The sequence below is a fragment of the Triticum urartu genome, chromosome 6 (assembly GCF_003073215.2).
Source record: "Triticum urartu cultivar G1812 chromosome 6, Tu2.1, whole genome shotgun sequence".
Classification (NCBI taxonomy): domain Eukaryota; kingdom Viridiplantae; phylum Streptophyta; class Magnoliopsida; order Poales; family Poaceae; genus Triticum; species Triticum urartu.
In genome coordinates this window covers 540,118,586-540,135,639 of record NC_053027.1, presented here as the reverse complement: position 1 = coordinate 540,135,639, position 17,054 = coordinate 540,118,586, and the positions used below count along the sequence as shown (strand labels likewise).

General features: G+C 46.1%; 1 protein-coding gene across 1 annotated transcript; it reads right to left on the bottom strand.

Annotated features, from left to right (window-relative positions):
• Window positions 1-10,926: 10,926 nt before the first annotated feature.
• LOC125515058 (pectinesterase/pectinesterase inhibitor PPE8B-like) lies at window positions 10,927-14,581 on the bottom strand. Its single transcript, XM_048680477.1, has 2 exons — window positions 13,579-14,581; window positions 10,927-11,840 (listed from the first exon to the last, which is right to left on the bottom strand). The coding sequence occupies exons 1-2, from the start codon at window positions 14,504-14,506 to the stop codon at window positions 11,116-11,118; spliced, it is 1,653 nt and encodes a 550-aa protein (XP_048536434.1). The 5' UTR covers window positions 14,507-14,581; the 3' UTR covers window positions 10,927-11,115.
• Between the last annotated feature and the right edge of the window lie 2,473 nt (window positions 14,582-17,054).

Here is a 17,054-nt window from a genome sequence, read left to right as displayed (position 1 = left end):
GTCTTTAAAATATGTCTAAACCTTTTTTTCTTAAATTGGAGAAGAAAATTCGTTTGCCTTTTTGGATTAATTTCTAACCTTGCATGAATAAAATGTATATGTTTGTGTGTGTATCATAACTACATTAGCAGATATCGTTAAAGTGCATATCAGAAATATCTTGGTAATTATTTCTAGTTTGTGATTAGGTGTTAGCAAAGAGAAAAATCTAGTGTATATAAGGTATTTACAAAAATATTTCCACTAAATCATTAGCATATTGGTTTACCATCTGTATTTTGGGGTCAAAATGTCTTAGAGAAACTCTAGCATATTCTCTAAAAACGTCGTTCCTTTACAAAAAAGAAACGTCAACATAAAGGTTAAGGGGTCAAAAATACACTCTAACAGATTCACTAAGGCCTTCTTCTGTTGCCGTGGTTAGATTCCACGAGTGGTTTCTAACCTCCTAGGGATTGGGTGATCCCCAATCTGTCACTGCACCCCCGCTATTCCTCATCCACATGAATCCCTGTGACCATAACCTGTTCGGTTGCTCCCTTTCTGATCCATATATATGAATCGTTGCCCCTGGTCAACATCAGGTTAAAATTGGGAGGAGGAAATGGGAAAGAAGAGGAGGAGAGGAGAAGAAGGAGAAGAGGCTTACCGGATGGGAGAGAAGGGAAGGGTGGGGAAGTATGCCGCCATTTTCGCCTCCAGATGGTTGTGCCACTGCCGCCGCTGACGAATCGCGGGAGAGAGAGACAGACAAAGCTCGGGGATTCAAGGAAAGAGGGCTCATTTTTTTTCTTCTGGCGTACCGTTTCGTTTTCGTCCATCAGAAGGGACCGGTTCCACGGATAGAGGGACGGGGATTACATCCCGGGTAGTTCCACGTGGTTTGGGAGGGATTGGGTGGGGTGTAGCCCCGATCGGGTTTAACCGAATGCGCTTATAAAGGAGGCCGGGGTCGAATCCCCGTCGGGCCGAAACCACGGGGTTTGGCAGGGATTGGGTGCCAATCCTGACGGGGGATGGGTTAACCGAACAAGGCCTAAAGCGGCACGCCCAACGATGCCATGAACCCTATCATGACCGGCGTTTCCATTCCATTGTCGATTCGAGGTCCCACACCTGCAGCTATATCCACCGTGTAGTCTCGCCGCCTAGGGCAGCACCTGGTTGTCTTTTGGGTAGCATCGATGCGAGCGTAACGCTGAGTGGTGGCAAATTTTTGTGTTTTGACCCTTTTCTGAAACCTATTCGAGATTTGACCATAGTTTGAAAAAAATTCGAGATCTAACCCTTTTGCTACCGCCAGAGTCTATGACGGTAGGGTCTAACAGCCTACCGCCAGGGACTTTGGCAGTAGGAAACATCGCTACCGCCAACCGGGCTGGCGGTAGCCTGCACAACCCTACCGCCAAGGTGCTTGGCGGTAGGCACGAACACACACTGTATTTACGTTGTCAGACCACACGAATCTTGATGAAATGCATGTGCGGTGGTTTTCTAACCGTAGGTACCGGTTCCGGTAAATTTACAGAGGAGAGAGAGATAGTGAGGAGAAACATAACCGTGCATGCATGCATTCTCTCTCCCATACATCTAACGTGTATTAATTTTCATCCTCATATTTTGAATGATTGATATCTTTTCAAACACATGTCCACTTCTTAAACTTTTTGTATTAGAATTTGTGCCGGCAAGACCTTCAAAACAAGATCAATCTAGGATATATTTCAACTACTTTTTATTTTATATATTTCAATTATCTTTGAAATCACATTCAGAAAATATAAGATTATTTCGGTATTTTACAAAAGTGATTTCGACTGTTTCACTAATTTCCAAAAAAATATGATTTCACTCATTAGAAAAACAAATTTCAATCATTTCTAAACACTGCTTTCACTTATTAAAAAATGCATATTTCACTCATATTCAAAAACAAGTTCACTAGTTTCATAAAAATGATTTCACTTATTTAAAAGAACTAATTTCACTCGTTCTTAAGCACTAGCGGAAGTGTTATATATTTCTCAAAACGATTGGAATGATTTTGAGTGAGATGTGAATTGAAATAGCTATGTGTAGTTGAGCTGTGCAGTACAAAATATGTGAAACTGATATTTTGATGTGTTGTTGCAAGTTTTGAAACTAATTTCTGTGAAAATATATGAAATTACTTCTTTGAAATATATGAAACTGATATTTCTTATATTTGTAACTTGTTATTTCAGTGAGATATGTATTGAAAAATATGAAATTACTTCCCTAAAATATGTTTCAATGTGGTGTTGCAAGTTGTGAAACTAATTTTGTGACAATATATGAAATTACTTCTCTGAAATATATGAAACTGCTATTTCATATATTTGTAACTTGTTATTTCGGTGAGATATGTATTAAAATATATGAAATTACTTCCCTGAAATATATTTCAATGTGGTGTTGCAAGTTGTGAAACTAATTTCTGTGAAAATATATGAAATTACTTCTCTGAAATATATGAAACTGCTATTTGTCATATCTGTAACTTGTTATTTCAGTGAAATATGTACTGAAATATATGAAATTATTTCCCTGAGAAATGTGTAATTACTTCCCTGAAATATATTTCAATGTGGTGTTGCAAATTGTTAAACTAATTTAACTATAATGGTTTGTGCAAGATATGTGTAATTTATATTTCAATCCGGTGAAACTAGATCATTTTAGTTTGTGGAAGTGTTGTATATTTCTCAAAATGATTGCAATGCTTTTTGAAAGAGTTGAAATGGTACTCTATTTCAGTTAGATACGAATTGAAATAGCTATGTGTAGATGAGCTGGAAAAAATACTCCCTCCGTCTCATAATGTAAGACGTTTTTTGACACTACACCAGTGTAAAAAAAACGCCCTATATTATGGGACGGAGGGAGTATGAAACTGACATTAAAAATGACATTATAGTTTAAAAGGTACGACTAAATGAAATTTTCAAATAAACAATAAATGTAGGGATTTGTGGAGATAGAGAGGAGAAAGAGTGAGTTTATTCTGTGCATGCACATGCACTTTGTATGACCCACCCATACCTGTGTATGACAAAAAGGTGTCAATAGTACGCATGTGGAAGAATAATTGTCAGAGAAAGAAAGAGAGATACGGAAGTGTGTGAAGCTGAATACATGCATATACTTATGTGGTGATGGGACCGATGCACAAATCTAAAAGCAAACCAACCGTGGATGTTCCACCGGTACATCCCTGAACCGGTAAAAAGAAGTTTCTGGGCGTTGGCCGCGGCGGCCTTTGTGTCTGCTCCATTCTCCCCTCTGGCTGATGCAGGTCCTCCCAAATGCCTCTCTGGTCTACCCGACAACCTCCACGATGGTGATCAACCCGAGCAGCCACTAGGTGTTCGATGGAACGATGACAAGGTAAGAAATTTCCCCCCTTGTTTGTTTTGATTTATTCTGTTCAATTGAGAATGTGAATCCAAGTGTGCATCTCATACCGTGATGCAATTTTGAATTTTGAGAATAGGTCGGCGACCACTTACTTGAACATGATGGAAGATTAAGGTAGGTTTGACGACTTGGCGGATCTTGACCGGGCTATATCGGTTGATTTGCTCCCGTTCACACTTCAGGGATATGAGGAGAGAGAGAGAGAGATGCGCATGGACCAATTTGATATTTCTCAAGCCTCAAGAAGAGGTCAAGGCAAGGAAACTACACGAGTGATGAAGATATACCTTGGCCCAAGCATTAGAGAGCATCATAGTCACCGAAATGATCCAATCGGTGTAAAGTATCTGAAACACGTCGAGGAGGAAAACTACAACAAATTTGTGAACGGAACGGCCCCACGCTCACCCAGGTCCCTCACAAATCGTCGGAACATCTTTTTTTAGGCTTGCAATATATGAACAGGTTGTTTGGAGGAAGTGAGGAATGTGCCTCCTAGTGGTACCACAGTGATGAATATGTGAGTGTTTGTCATGTCTATGAACATTGGGAATATTGGCCGAGCCTTGTATGTATTTGAAAACTATTGCTCAGCTTCCAATTGTATGTTGTAGGTTGGGATTGTTCAAAAGAGGTACAAGCAACTGACAAAGTCAACGGGCAAGAATTGTGTGTTTCGACATTGTTAAAACTTGCTTGAGCACAATGAGAAGTGAAAGACAAGGAGTGACGATGCTCCGTCGAAGAAAGCGAGGTCAAGTACCTCATCTTCTTGGGAGGTTGAAGATGGTGATTGATAAGGGTGAGAGAAGGCCCAGGAGCAGGCCCGTCGATGGGGCAGGCCAAATTGGCCGACTGTCTAGGGCCCCCCAAGTCGCTTCAACGGGTAGTCAGCTGTGAGGAGGCCAGCGAAATGAGCACGTCGCACCGATCGTTTAAAGCAGATCGTACAAGCCCATCCTTACTATAGACGCCACGCGATCTCGGCTGATCATACCGCTAGGGCTTGTTCCATTGGCCGATTCTCCCGATTCGATCGCTCGCCTCGCGTGTTGGTCGCCGTCTTCGTCGTCGCCCATGGCCCTCCCCCAGTCTTCATCCTTGTCTCCTCGCAAGATGGATGTTGTAGCGGAAAGTTGTGGTTGGTCCCGGGTGGAGTCTGCCCCATTATCGTCCTTGTTGACTTCACGCAAAGATTCGTGCAGTAGTCACTAGAGCCCCAGCCGATTTGCAGCAGCAGCGTGCTTATCTACTGCGCTTGACCGAACTAACAGCGGCGGGTAGGTGCTAGGGGTAGATTGCAAGTCTCGGTGTAGGCAGCAGGGGCTAAGGCAGCCAGTGTACAGGCCTGAGACTATCCACAATGGGAGTAATATCACACATCTCTAGGCAAAACAAATGATGTGGCGAGTAATTAATAAAAAAAAGAGGCATGTGATAACATAGCTAATTACTGTAACATCACACATACCAAGACAAGATGAGTCTACAACCTAATAAATGAAGTGTTGCATGACACCATATATATGTTACTCTCCACTATAGAGATAGTAACATAGACTAATAACATATGCATGTTACTAGTCTAACTTACTACCCATTGTGACTAGTCTGATAGGAGTGACAGGTCGCCCACCCTGTTTTATTTCGAGTTGAAAACGACACAACTTTTTGAGTGGAGAGAGAGAGGATAAATATGAGGAGAGAGCGCGAAAAAGCGCTGCAGAGGTCAGTCTGCAGCAGCTTTTAGAGGGTGTTTGTTTCCAGGGACTTATGGGTTTAGGGACTTAAAAAAGTCCCTATAAGTCCCACCTAAACCAAACACAAGGGACTTATTGGGACTTATTGGGGTGATTAGGGACTTATCAAATAAGACTCTCAGGGAGGAGCTTATTGGGACTTATCGATCTGGACCCGCACCGCTCGATCCCCTCCTCGCCTCGCGTACCGCATCGCCCCGCACGCCGCTCGTTCCCCTCCTCGCCTCGTGTACCGCATCGCCCCCTCGTTCCCCTCGTCGCCTCGCTCTTTCCTGCGTCGCACCAATCGCCGCCGCCGCCGGTAGCTTCAACAGCCACCGCCATGGCCGACGAGGAAGACGAGATCCCCTTCTGCTCTCAATTCCCCTCGTCTCAGGAGGCACCCAAAGGCTCATCCGCCGGTGGAAATCTCGGGAGAGGAATGGGTTTCTTGGATCTCAACAACAACATCGACGTCTTCCCGGAGTTGGGCTCGTACCAGCAACTTCTCTTTGACCAGTCGGCCGGTCATGGCCTTCCTCCGGTTGCACGTGGTCGTGGGAGGCCCGTGCCCCAGGGCGGAGGAGGCCGCAGCCAGTCTCTGAACATCGGAGGCCGAGGCGGCTCTAACCTGCGTCCGTTCGTCGCCCCGGCCGCAGCTGCCGTTGAGGGAGGCGTCATAGGGCGTGGGAGGACCTCGTCCCAGGTCACCGGACACGGCGTAGGTCGAGGCAATGGGTCCTCAGCGGCCGGCAGTAGAGGAAAAACTGCGGGGAAGCAACGTGTGTCGTCAACTGCTGCGTCTTCAGAAGATGTCGACGAGAATGAAGGCTTTGAAGATGATGATGACAACAATGCTTTTGGAGAGGTATATTTTTGCTTGGTATATTGCACTGTACAATGGTATACAATGTTGCTGTTGCTATATTTTTGATTGCACTAGTATAGGAATAGACATAAGGAGAAGAGTCAGAATGTGATGTGTGTGTGACTTTGATATGAGATTCACGTTTGTCCTAGCTGGTTGGCCAGGATCAGTGCATGACATGAGGGTCTTCAATGATGCACGATCCAGATTTGGTGACAAGTTTCCAAAACCTCCACCTAATAAGTTTTATCTTGTGGACTCAGGGTACCCAAATAGACCGGGTTATCTTGCACCATACAAGGGTTTAACCTATCATTTCCAGGAGTACCGTGATGGCACAATGCCTAGAGGAAAAAAGGAACACTACAATTTCACCCATTCTTCACTTAGAAATGTCATCGAGAGGTGTTTTGGAGTCTTGAAGAACAAGTGGATGATTTTGTTTCATTTGCCTAGTTATCCACAGCCGAAACAAAGCAAAATCATTGTGGCTTGCATTGCACTGCACAATTTTATTAGACAAAGTCAACTGCCCGATATAGAATTCGACAAGTGGGATGAAGATGGAAATTATGTACCATTGTCTATGCCAACGACCACAACAAATGATTCAACAAATGAGACGGACAGTGCTGCTATGAATCAATTCAGAGTTTGGGTCGCTGATGGGTTGTGGTCGTTGAAACAACAATGATATGAACAAGTGTTGTTCGCTTGTAATTTCTTTTATCTCGGTTGTTATGTACTCTCTCTTATTTTGGTTCTTATCAACAAGTGTTAATCGTTTGTATGAACAAGTGTTATGAACAAGTGTTATTTCGGTTGTCACTATTCTGTAATTCGTTTGTATGAAAAATGGTTATCAACTTATAAGTCCCTGTAAACAAACAGGCAGGGACTCGGAACTTATAAGTCGATGTAAACAAACAGGCAGGGACTTATGACTTATAAGTTGGGACTTAAAAAAGTCCTGGGGCTTATCAAACAAACAGGCCCTTAATCCACCCCACCGAACGAGCATGGGGATATGTGCACAAGATGTATTGCAATTTGCAGCCCTTTTTTAAAGATCGTATATCAGTGTATTTAAGAGTAGGCTCCATGCCGTGTACATGCATGAAACAGGTGGGCTGGTGACAGGCACATGCGTGCCTTTGTTTTTTTTTTCGCAGAACGGGCACATTGTGTGCATGTGTTTGTGCTTAATCTTTGGACACACTTAGACGATGGAGTAAGTTGAGTTTTGCTAAGGAGGAAAAATGCCGTGATGATGGTGTGCTTTTAGCACCCCAAGGGGGCCACAACATTAATTTTTTCAATAAAAGAGGCACAGTCATCTAATTATTTGTTCAAAAAACAATAACTAATTGCGCACTAGTTTGAGGATTAGTTTTGTAGAAACAGAGAAATCTACTATGAACATGTGTTATTACCACCGGGACGGCGGCACACCATTTTTTTAGAGAAATTTCGAGGTGGTCCAAAGCAATATAGACCGATAATTTTTAATTACCTAATGGTTGATATAACTTTTACTCCCATCATTTTTATTTACTTCGTATATTAGGTTTGTCCAAAATCAAACTTTACAAACTTTCAATAAATTTGTGAAAAAATATAGTAACATAAACACCACCGAATCAATACCATTGGATATATAATTGAATATATTTTCACATCATAAAATTTGACTTCAGTCAAACCTAATATGTGTAGTAAATAAAAATGAAGTTCCTCTTAGCATGAATTATGAGGTAATATACCATTAATGATGGCTTGGGGTTAGTATGGACATTGTTGCGGTATAATTAAGAAAATAAATTATTATAATTTATTCATTTCCTTTTAAACCGTGAGTATATGCAAGAAAAATAAACATAGCTAATTACCAGATTTTGTTTCCAACTATTTTTTCGCTGAATGTACCTTGTAATCATGTCTAACAATCGAAATAATAAGTTTTTCATGTTGTCATATATGTCTATGCATGTTTTATTTTGTTGGTTCGGAGCTAAACAATAGAAAATGCACAGAATTTTGTTTTTAGAAAACACCAAAACTGAATACCAGTTGACAAAATCATAGCAAAAGCAGTCAAAATACCAGCATAATTTTTCTATAACAAAGAAACCATGTGTACCAGTGTTCTTGCACTTTTCTTTTAGATAAGAAATTGTATAACGGAGAATGTTATGTATATTTCTCACACAAGAACAAGGCATACACGTTCCTAGCATGGCATGTGTACATTTATTTTCATTAGCGGCTCTCTGAGAATGATGTGAATACACGTAGTGATGATTATTATTATTTTGCGGGAACATACTGATATTATTACATTGCAATCTAGCTGAATTAGAACAATGTCTTTTGTAGTGTGTATACAATTTCTTAGGATCGCATGGATATGTATCATATTTTACAACACAAGAATTATTCGTCATTATATGGTAGATACAACACATATGTATGGGGTTTGAATGTGAACTTTTATTACATTAAAAAGAGATGTGGGAAATAATGTAAACATTCATTTAAAAAAATGCCATATAATTTTTTTGTGTGGTCAAATATATCTTCGATAATGGAAAGTTCAAATAATTTTTCTTACCTCCTAAGGGGTAAGAGGGGACCATCTTAAAAGAGCTTTAAAAAAGGGAAGCACAATTAGTCAATTGTTTTCTAAAAAAACAGTAGATAACTGCACACTAATTTCAGGATTAGTTTATAAAAAAGAGCAAATTGCCGAATAGAAAATTGGTACTTATTGAAGCTGCTTTTTCATTGGGCCAGTTCAGTAATTATTGCCGCTACAACTCTGCGGACGGGGCAGGCTTATCCTGTGCTATTTCAAAAACCGGGACATGTCCCATCCATTTAAGCTGTGAGAGCAGACCCTCACAATGTGCAACTCCCATACGTGCTGCACTATTCATGCAGATGTATATTGGCCCGTATACCTCTGAAACGCCAGACAGGAATGAATCGCGAAGCTCATTCCCACGAAGGGGATACCGAGCTACCTGATACTCGGCCTCTGCAACGCCGCTTTCGGAGAGAGCGCCTCTTTTGAGGTCGTGAGAGAGGAAGAGTGTCTCGAAGGAGAGAGTTTACCATGAGTCGGGCTCTTCTGAAGCCTTCGTTCTAAAAAAAAGAGTATCTGGAAGGAGAGAGTTTACCATGAGAGAGAGCAACGTGAATGCTGGGGAGAGAGAGAGGAAAGGAAAAAATGGTCATATTGATTTATTTCCTTCTTTCTAGAATACATTGATAGTTAATAATAAATTTGGAGATATTTTACGGTGTATCATATTACCAGATTTAATAGGTAGTATTAAGTTCATCCGTCGGTTAATATTATTCGGTTTAGATTTGGCTCGAGGACAGATTTGTAATTTCAACTATGAAAATCTTTCGATCTGATTTACCTTGATAGGACTTCACCCGTGTTTAGAGGTCACGAGCGCCAGATTCAATGCCTATGATCAACTGAGGAAAAAAGAAAGATGATAGATCGCCGCTGAACACGACGACGCCTTGCTCCACGCCCTCAGGTCCTCGCAACTGACACTAATCTGCAACAGCAACCCACACGTGCGAGTGCTAGAGTACGCCCTCGTGCCTTGTTGTGCCGCTGCCGTCAGGTGAGGCGCTACTGCGTTGCAGGTCGACGAGAAGGATGACGCCGCCAACCACTGCTCCTCTCGGTTTTCAACCAAACAAAAAACAAAAAAAAACTTGGAATCCATGCAGAACGTTAACACTACGAAACATCAACCACGCCCAGCCAACGTCACCTGAGTGGCAATTCAATTCGCTGTCATTCTTCGAAGTCAATTTTAAATCCAAGCATCAGCCAGCTAGCGGCGTATCAATTGTGAAGTAGTGATGGAAAATGGAAGCGGCCGCCACGAGCTACGTATGTATCTGAACTTCGAACTCGACCAAGGCAACGGCGGCTTGTTGGGCCTGGGCGGCATGACCGAAGGAGCTGTGTAGTCTCCAGCTCCTCGTTGATGAGACCTATGCCTCCCACAACATTCCAACCCATCCCATGGTGACTCCCCGCCACCATCGTCCACTTCGCCGGCAACATAAACGGCAGCTCCGGCGACCCTCTCTCCAACCACAGTAATGAACTACCCAATCTACCCCTGATCCCTTAATATACTAAAGGAATTTTGTGGTACTATTGTTATATCTGTGCCGTTGGATCCCAAAAATAAACGGTCTAAAAGTATATGATGTACTGTAAAAGGACTCTAAATTTGAGCATTAGCCATTCCTATATATTAATAAACGATAAATTTCTTTACACTTGGAGGTTTAGACTTCACATGGATTGATGCAGCTATTTTTGGAGATGATTGATGCAGCGGCCTTTGTGTCTGCTCCATTCTCCCCTCTGGCTGATGCAGGTCCTCCCGATGCCTCTCTGGTCTACCCGACAACCTCCACGATGGTGATCAACCCGAGCAGCCACTAGGTGTTCGATGGAACGATGACAAGATAAGAACCTCAGTTATATGAGTATATCAAAATTTAGGACCCCATTTTGCCTTTCGTCCTGGGCCTCACCTCCAAATTTCTGGAGACAGCCCTGCCTAGGAGTGGTAGAGCAAGGGGCGGCATGATGGAAAGAATAGGACGAAGAATATGCTCACAATAGAAGGAGAAGCCGCATCAAATTGATGAGGTGATCACAACAAAGGGCTTGGTGGTGCAAGCCATGCAAGCCAAGTTAGACTTGGCAGAGAAGGAAGCAAAAAGGAAAAGTGACAAGGCGGTGAGAGATGAATGTGCATAGAGGCACAAGGTCCACATAGAAACGTCTGCTTCTACAAGAACCGGTGTAGTCAAAGATCGTACGTACTGATCAAAGAAAAAAAAAACCACCACTTCATTCATTCATACACAAACCTTAATATGTCCCATTCAGGAATAAGTATAACAACCCATCAACTAATTCCCTAAATTTTGTTCCATCCATAGTACGTGACGAGGAACGACAGCACCCCGTACTTCTAGACCCCTCAGAGTAGCATGCAGACTCAGATGATGATCAAGAGTTCAAGAAGCGAGCAGCCCAGACGTGAACCTGACGCCCGTGGTCGGCAGCCACATGTTGCCCTCAATGAACTGCGCCACGGTGAAGTTGCTGGCCTCGGCAGGGCTCATCGTCACGTGGTAGCCCGGCCACCTCACCCTGCCGCCGATGCCGGCGCCAGGCCCTGTGTTCATGTACTCACCGTAGTAGAGCGTGCCAAGCGTGGACTGGTTGTCGTCCCACGCGAGCCACCCCTCGGGCCGGACCACAGTGCCGATGTAGGACTGCATGAACACCACCCGCGAGTACGCCTTCCACGGCCGCCCCAGGAAGGTCTGCGTGGCGACGGCCTTGTCGGTCTGGTTTACCTGGGCTCGAAGGAGGTCGTCGTGCGCGGAGACGTTGCAAAACTGGAAGGCGAAGCCGGAGTTCATGGAGGCGTTGAAGCGACCCTGCGCAGTGACGGAGTTCTTCTGGCCCGGCAGCGGCGCGCGGGCAAGGAGGTGGCAATTCTGAAAGACGGCGGCGGCGTTGCCAAAGACGAAGTCGACAGTGCCAGCGATGTTGCAGTCGCGGTAGAACTGGCGGAGCGAGTGCGCGTATAGCGTGTCCTGGTGGCCTTCAAAGGCGCATCGGTAGAAGACGGACAAGTCCGAGTCGCACCGCAGCGCCACCGCCTGGTGCTTGGCCGGCCCCGCCGTGTTCTGGAACGTCATGTCCCGCGCGATGAAACCCTTGCCAACCACAGCTGCAATGCATGCATGCACGACACCACGTCAGGCAAAGAAAAAAAATATCGACGGAGATAAGTACTCAGTAACAGTAATTCTTGGGTGGTCAGAAGCATATATATCTCGCATGATTTGGATCCGAACATCCCGTGACAATGACATTTGGCCGAGTCGGTCAAGCGACAAGCACTAGCGGCAAGCTTGATAGTATAACGTGCTCGTCAGACCGACCAGGGTTTGGGACACGTCGATAAAGCCATGCATGGAACTGAAGCTTTACGCACCTACGGTTTCGTCCATCAAAGTGGCCCCCTGAAGATGACATGCTGCTAATGCTAAGCCACAGCGCAGACAGACGCCCGGACTAGAAGCAAAAGATCGGGCAGCACCAGCCGGATCAGCGCTGTGTCTGTCGGTGATCTCCCTCCCGCAGTACTGTGTGTGACCGACGGCCAGCAAAAGGAGAAAACGACGTGCTCATCTGAGTCTCAGCAGCGTGACCCGACCCGTCCTCCCCTCCGGGCCCTGCATCCCATCCCATGATCGACTACAGAACGTACGATGCGAGAGGTCTCGTGGCTTGGGTTGGCACCCGGCAGCTAAAGCAAGTAGGGTGCGGCGCTACCAGTCCTAGCTGCATGCACTCCCTGTGTCGTGGTCGCAAAGAGAACGTTCCATGCCGTGCACCGCACCGCATGGCCACCGGCACGACCTGCTGTCTCACGGGCTACAGTGTGCCACGCGTAGAGCTCGGCAGGGGGGCGTGTGTTTTGACTTGCTGAGCCAAACAACCAAGGCCAACCAGTGCGACATGTGGTATTGTCCATTGAATTCGTCGCTCAAGTGCCAGTGCAACTACCCGCTAGCTCTATTAATGCATGCTGCATGTTCTGTATTCAAGCTAGGCGCGTGGTCGATCCGGGAAGGTGTCAGGCGGGGGAGTCAGGACTTGAATGTGCACACTGCGCACCACGGCTAAGATTAGATGAACAGTGTATTAGACACTGTGTGGGAGGGTAGCTGGAGTCCAGTGCATGTAGTACATGCACCAGAAGCGAGCTAGGCGCGGCAGGTAACAAAATGCACCGGAGAAAGCAAAACAAAATGCTGCACAGTAACATATATACGGCTGGAGCAAAGTTGTACTACTACGGTAACATTGATATGCTACACTACAACACATAGAGCAGAGTTTGTACCACGGTACTGCATCGGCATGCGCCTTAACGGAATCGTACTAGTGTGTACCAGCCACAGCATCTCGTCCAGACAGTATACAATGATGACACATTTGACCGTGCTACTCCGGCTACATGCATCTCCTGGAGGTGGTCACGAGCTAAGATCTCAGGTGATCGACCGTGCAAGTGCAAGCTTAAGCAAAGCAATGGCAGAGATAGGCTAGTGTGTGGGGGCGCATGCATCCGAAGCATCACAACTTCACAAGAGCCATTGAGTGCATGGTGCATGCTACGATTTGACCTTGACCACGCACTTGCACTAGGACTAGCTAGCTTCTCCTACAGCGTGCGAGACTTGTTTTCAACTTTGGAGAATCAGATCGATATCGATGGCCGTGGCTTACTCAATCTAGCAATATTAGGTATTTAATCTAGAAATATTAGGTATTTACAGGCCGCGAACTTGTCTGTTTACTACACTCGCACGCCTTAAACTCACACGATCAACTTAATTTTCTAGAATTAATGGAAGGACTGGATTGATGAAACTGTAGGGAGCAGAGCACGAACTCACCGACGGTGGCGGTGCGGAACGTGGAGTAGCCGTCGACGTAGTTCAGCCGGCCGGAGATCACGGTGGCGCCCATGCCGTCGCCGACCAACATCACGTTCCACTTCTTCTTCTTCACTTCCACCGTCTCCCTATACACGCCGCGCTTCACGTAGATGACGTACCGGCCCCCGTCGCGCTCCGACGGCGCCGCGTCCAGGGCCGCCTGGACACTCGTGTGGTTGCCGCTCCCGTCCTGCGCCACCACCGCGTCCACCGGCATCCCGCCCGGACCCACCGGCATCTGCAGCAGCCAGCGCTCCCTGGCGCCCAGCCAGTGCGGGTGGCGAGCCCCCTGGCCGAGGCCGCGCCCCCGGTGACCACTGGTGCGGGCGGACGACGCGGCTTCCTCGCCGGCGGCGACCTGGCCGAGCCCGTCGCCCAGCAGGGACGTGACGGCCTGGAGGCCCGTGGAGACGAGCGAGCCTAGCACGGAGTCGGTGTCGTCGAGGCCGTCCTTGCAGGTGTCCTGGTTGCCGAGCGCGCCGCTGAGCCACGCACGGAGGTCGGCCTGCGCGTCGCCCGTGCCGACGCGGCCGGCGGCCCCCGCGCCCGCGGTCGACGGCGAAGCGGCGGACATCGACCAGGACAGCTCGTCGGAGGAGAGGTCGAGCAGGTCGAGGCAGTCGTTGATGGCAGAGGAGAGGCGGAGGTCGTCGCCGCCAAGGACGCCGCCGACGATAGGGAAGGACGAGACGATGGACGCGACGTCCTTGATCGCGCCCAGAGCCTCCTGCAACGTGGAGACGAGCTCGGGCGAAATGCCGGCAGCCGTCGCCGTGGACGGCGCCGGCGGCGATGGCGCCGTCAGCTGGTGCGCGCTGGCGAGGAGGAGGCTGAGGGAGAGCGCGAGGAGGAGACGAGGCGCGGAGCTCGGAGACGTCGGCGCCATGGCCGCGCAGCTAGCTAGTGTGGTGACTCAGTAACAGGTGCAGTGTATAGCTTGGCGAGAGTGACCGATGGGTGGCATCGGCATATATGGGCGCTGCTTTCTGTGCCCGCGGCAGTAGCTGCTCTGCAGCCTGCACCGGCACTGCCGTGGGTTGTTCGATGGTGCAGACAGAACGGAGACCGACGCTCTGCTTCCGTTGCCTTTTCCGCCGTCGTGAATTTCCTCTCCAGTTTTATTTACTTGCTTAAGCGTTAAGCATCGATAGTTTTTGTCTTCCCAAAGACAATGCACATACAGATATAGATATAGTATATGCAGTTCGGTGAGGAATGCTTGTGATTGAACCGCGTTTCATATTCGACAAAGCTTCAGAGCCGAGCACACTACGAAATGCCTTTTCCAGTGATTCGAACGCAAAACATGCAAAAAGGCCACGAAAGTCTGTTCACGGTTTTGCAAAAACCATCTACACCGACCTTACGGCCAATTTGAGATGGTGCGTCGTCCCGGTACGTTGCCGTGGACGGCTTGACGCGGCCGTAGTCGGGCGAAAATGTGCCACCGTCGTCGTGTCAGTCAGAGAGGCGCCACGCGACAGCCACCGAAAGTTCCAAGTTGAGAGCCCCTGCACCTGCACTGCATACGTACGAACCGGCTGGGCGTCGCATGTGGTGTGTCCTTGTGTCTTGTCGGCGTCGGCGCTGCTGGCCCGCGCAGCCTAGTTGGTACGCTAGTACGCGACTGTGGTGTGCTGAGCGCCATCGTCCCAACCCAAGCCCCGTCGCCGCGTGACATAAATCCTAGCTAGCTACTGTAGGCATGTTCGAGCCGGTGCCCAACTGGGCAACAGGGCAAGCTCCCCAGTCACCACTAGTACCGTGATATGTCAGTCAATCGTTTGGACTCTTGAGCTGGCCAGTACTCCACGTCCCATTTGAAGCACGCCATGCTCGCAGCAACATGAAACACCAAGGACAGTAGAACGTCCCAACCCCCGTCGTCGCGTGGCGTACTGATCCTAGGCATCTTGGAGATTTCGAGCCCGGCGGATCACCACTACCTTGATCTGTCAGTCCATCTTTTGGACTTTGGGTAGTGCGGCTCCGTGCGAGCGAAAGTATTTGGAGCCTGGTTCTGCTTGGGGAAAACAAGTGTCAAGACCGCTTTTATATTGCGGGACTGAGGGAGTAGTTTTGTGAAGCTGTTTAGTCTCTCACAATTCCCTCCCCATCTAGCAAAACAACCGGAAATGTTTGAAGATAATAGTAAGGGTACGAAAAACTCATGTCCTTCTTGAACCTCCGAAATTATATTGGAGGAGATAAAACATGTTTTGTTTGATATGAAGTACTATCAATCTGCTAGTGTAGTGGTTTGCTTACAAAAATTTGATCTAGAATTCTGAGAGGAAAACAAGAGGGATTCGGAGGTTTTTTTTTTTGATACTTTACTCACGTGTGATTTAAACATTTAAAGTGCAATCGTACCTAAAGTTTAGAATGCCACATTTTTCCAGAAGTTTAGGCCTATTTTGTCTCCTGAATTTAAGTTACAAAATACTTACAGAGGTAATCTCCTCATTGCTCGGGGTCACGGCGAGGTGGCTCCGCTATTGGGTGGAAAGGAAATATTCATTCTATGTGGACATAGTTGTTCTTATAACGGCTTCTACGATTAGCGTACCTTTGTGCATGTTGTCTTTTCTAGGAGCTCAAAAACGGGTTATAAAAAATGGAGCACCACAGATCTTCGATGCTTTGGTTTAAATGTAACAAAAAACTTGGTTAATTGATCTATTGCTTGTTATGCCTCAAGGTTGTTCTGGTTTGGCAACTATGGATGTGACAACCATAAATCATACTCCCTCTGTTTCATAATGTAGTGCATACAGATTTTCTGAAAAGTCAAACTTTATAAACTTTGATCTGGTTTATAGAGAAAATCATTTATATCTACAATACCAAATATACACGATATGAAAGTACGACTTATGATGTATCCAAGTACAACTTTGTTCATATATATATATATATTCTGATCACGAGATCAGAATAATATTCTGATCACAACATGAACTTTCCGAGTAATGCGCCTGACCTTCCCCGAGTACTAGGTTGAACTTCAGCTAAAAAGTGTCCAAATGAGGCTTGCGATATATCGTTGGATAGCTATGGACATCAGTATCATGACCCAAGTTAAAATTTTGGCAAAATGTAAGCGGTTTAAGAGCAGTTTTGAAAATCATTTTTTCTTCATACAAAAAACGTGAATCGTATTTTCGATCGCATTTTTAAACCGTTTATCGGAATGAGGCAAATAATATGGCGTTGGAAAGCTGCTGCAAAACCGCTCCTTCCACATGTTGAAAGTTTTCTCTAATTCGCTATGATTAAAGAGTAATTCGGAAAATCGGAAAATTTCGTAAACCGAACACCCGATTTCGTATTTTTGACGCCATTTCTAAACGGCTAATCCAATTGAGGCAAATAATATGGCGTTGGAAAGCTTATGAAAATGCGCTACTTTTTTATGTTAAAAGTTTTTTTCT

What these genes read in the sequence shown, in the direction of transcription:
- LOC125515058 (XM_048680477.1), bottom strand. Translation starts at nt 14,506, where the DNA reads ATGGCGCCGACGTCTCCGAGCTCCGCGCCTCGTCTCCTCCTCGCGCTC. An exon ending in GTTCCGCACCGCCACCGTCG is followed by an intron (nt 11,841 to 13,578) that starts GTGAGTTCGTGC and finishes CATGCATTGCAG; the next exon opens with CTGTGGTTGGCAAGGGTTTC.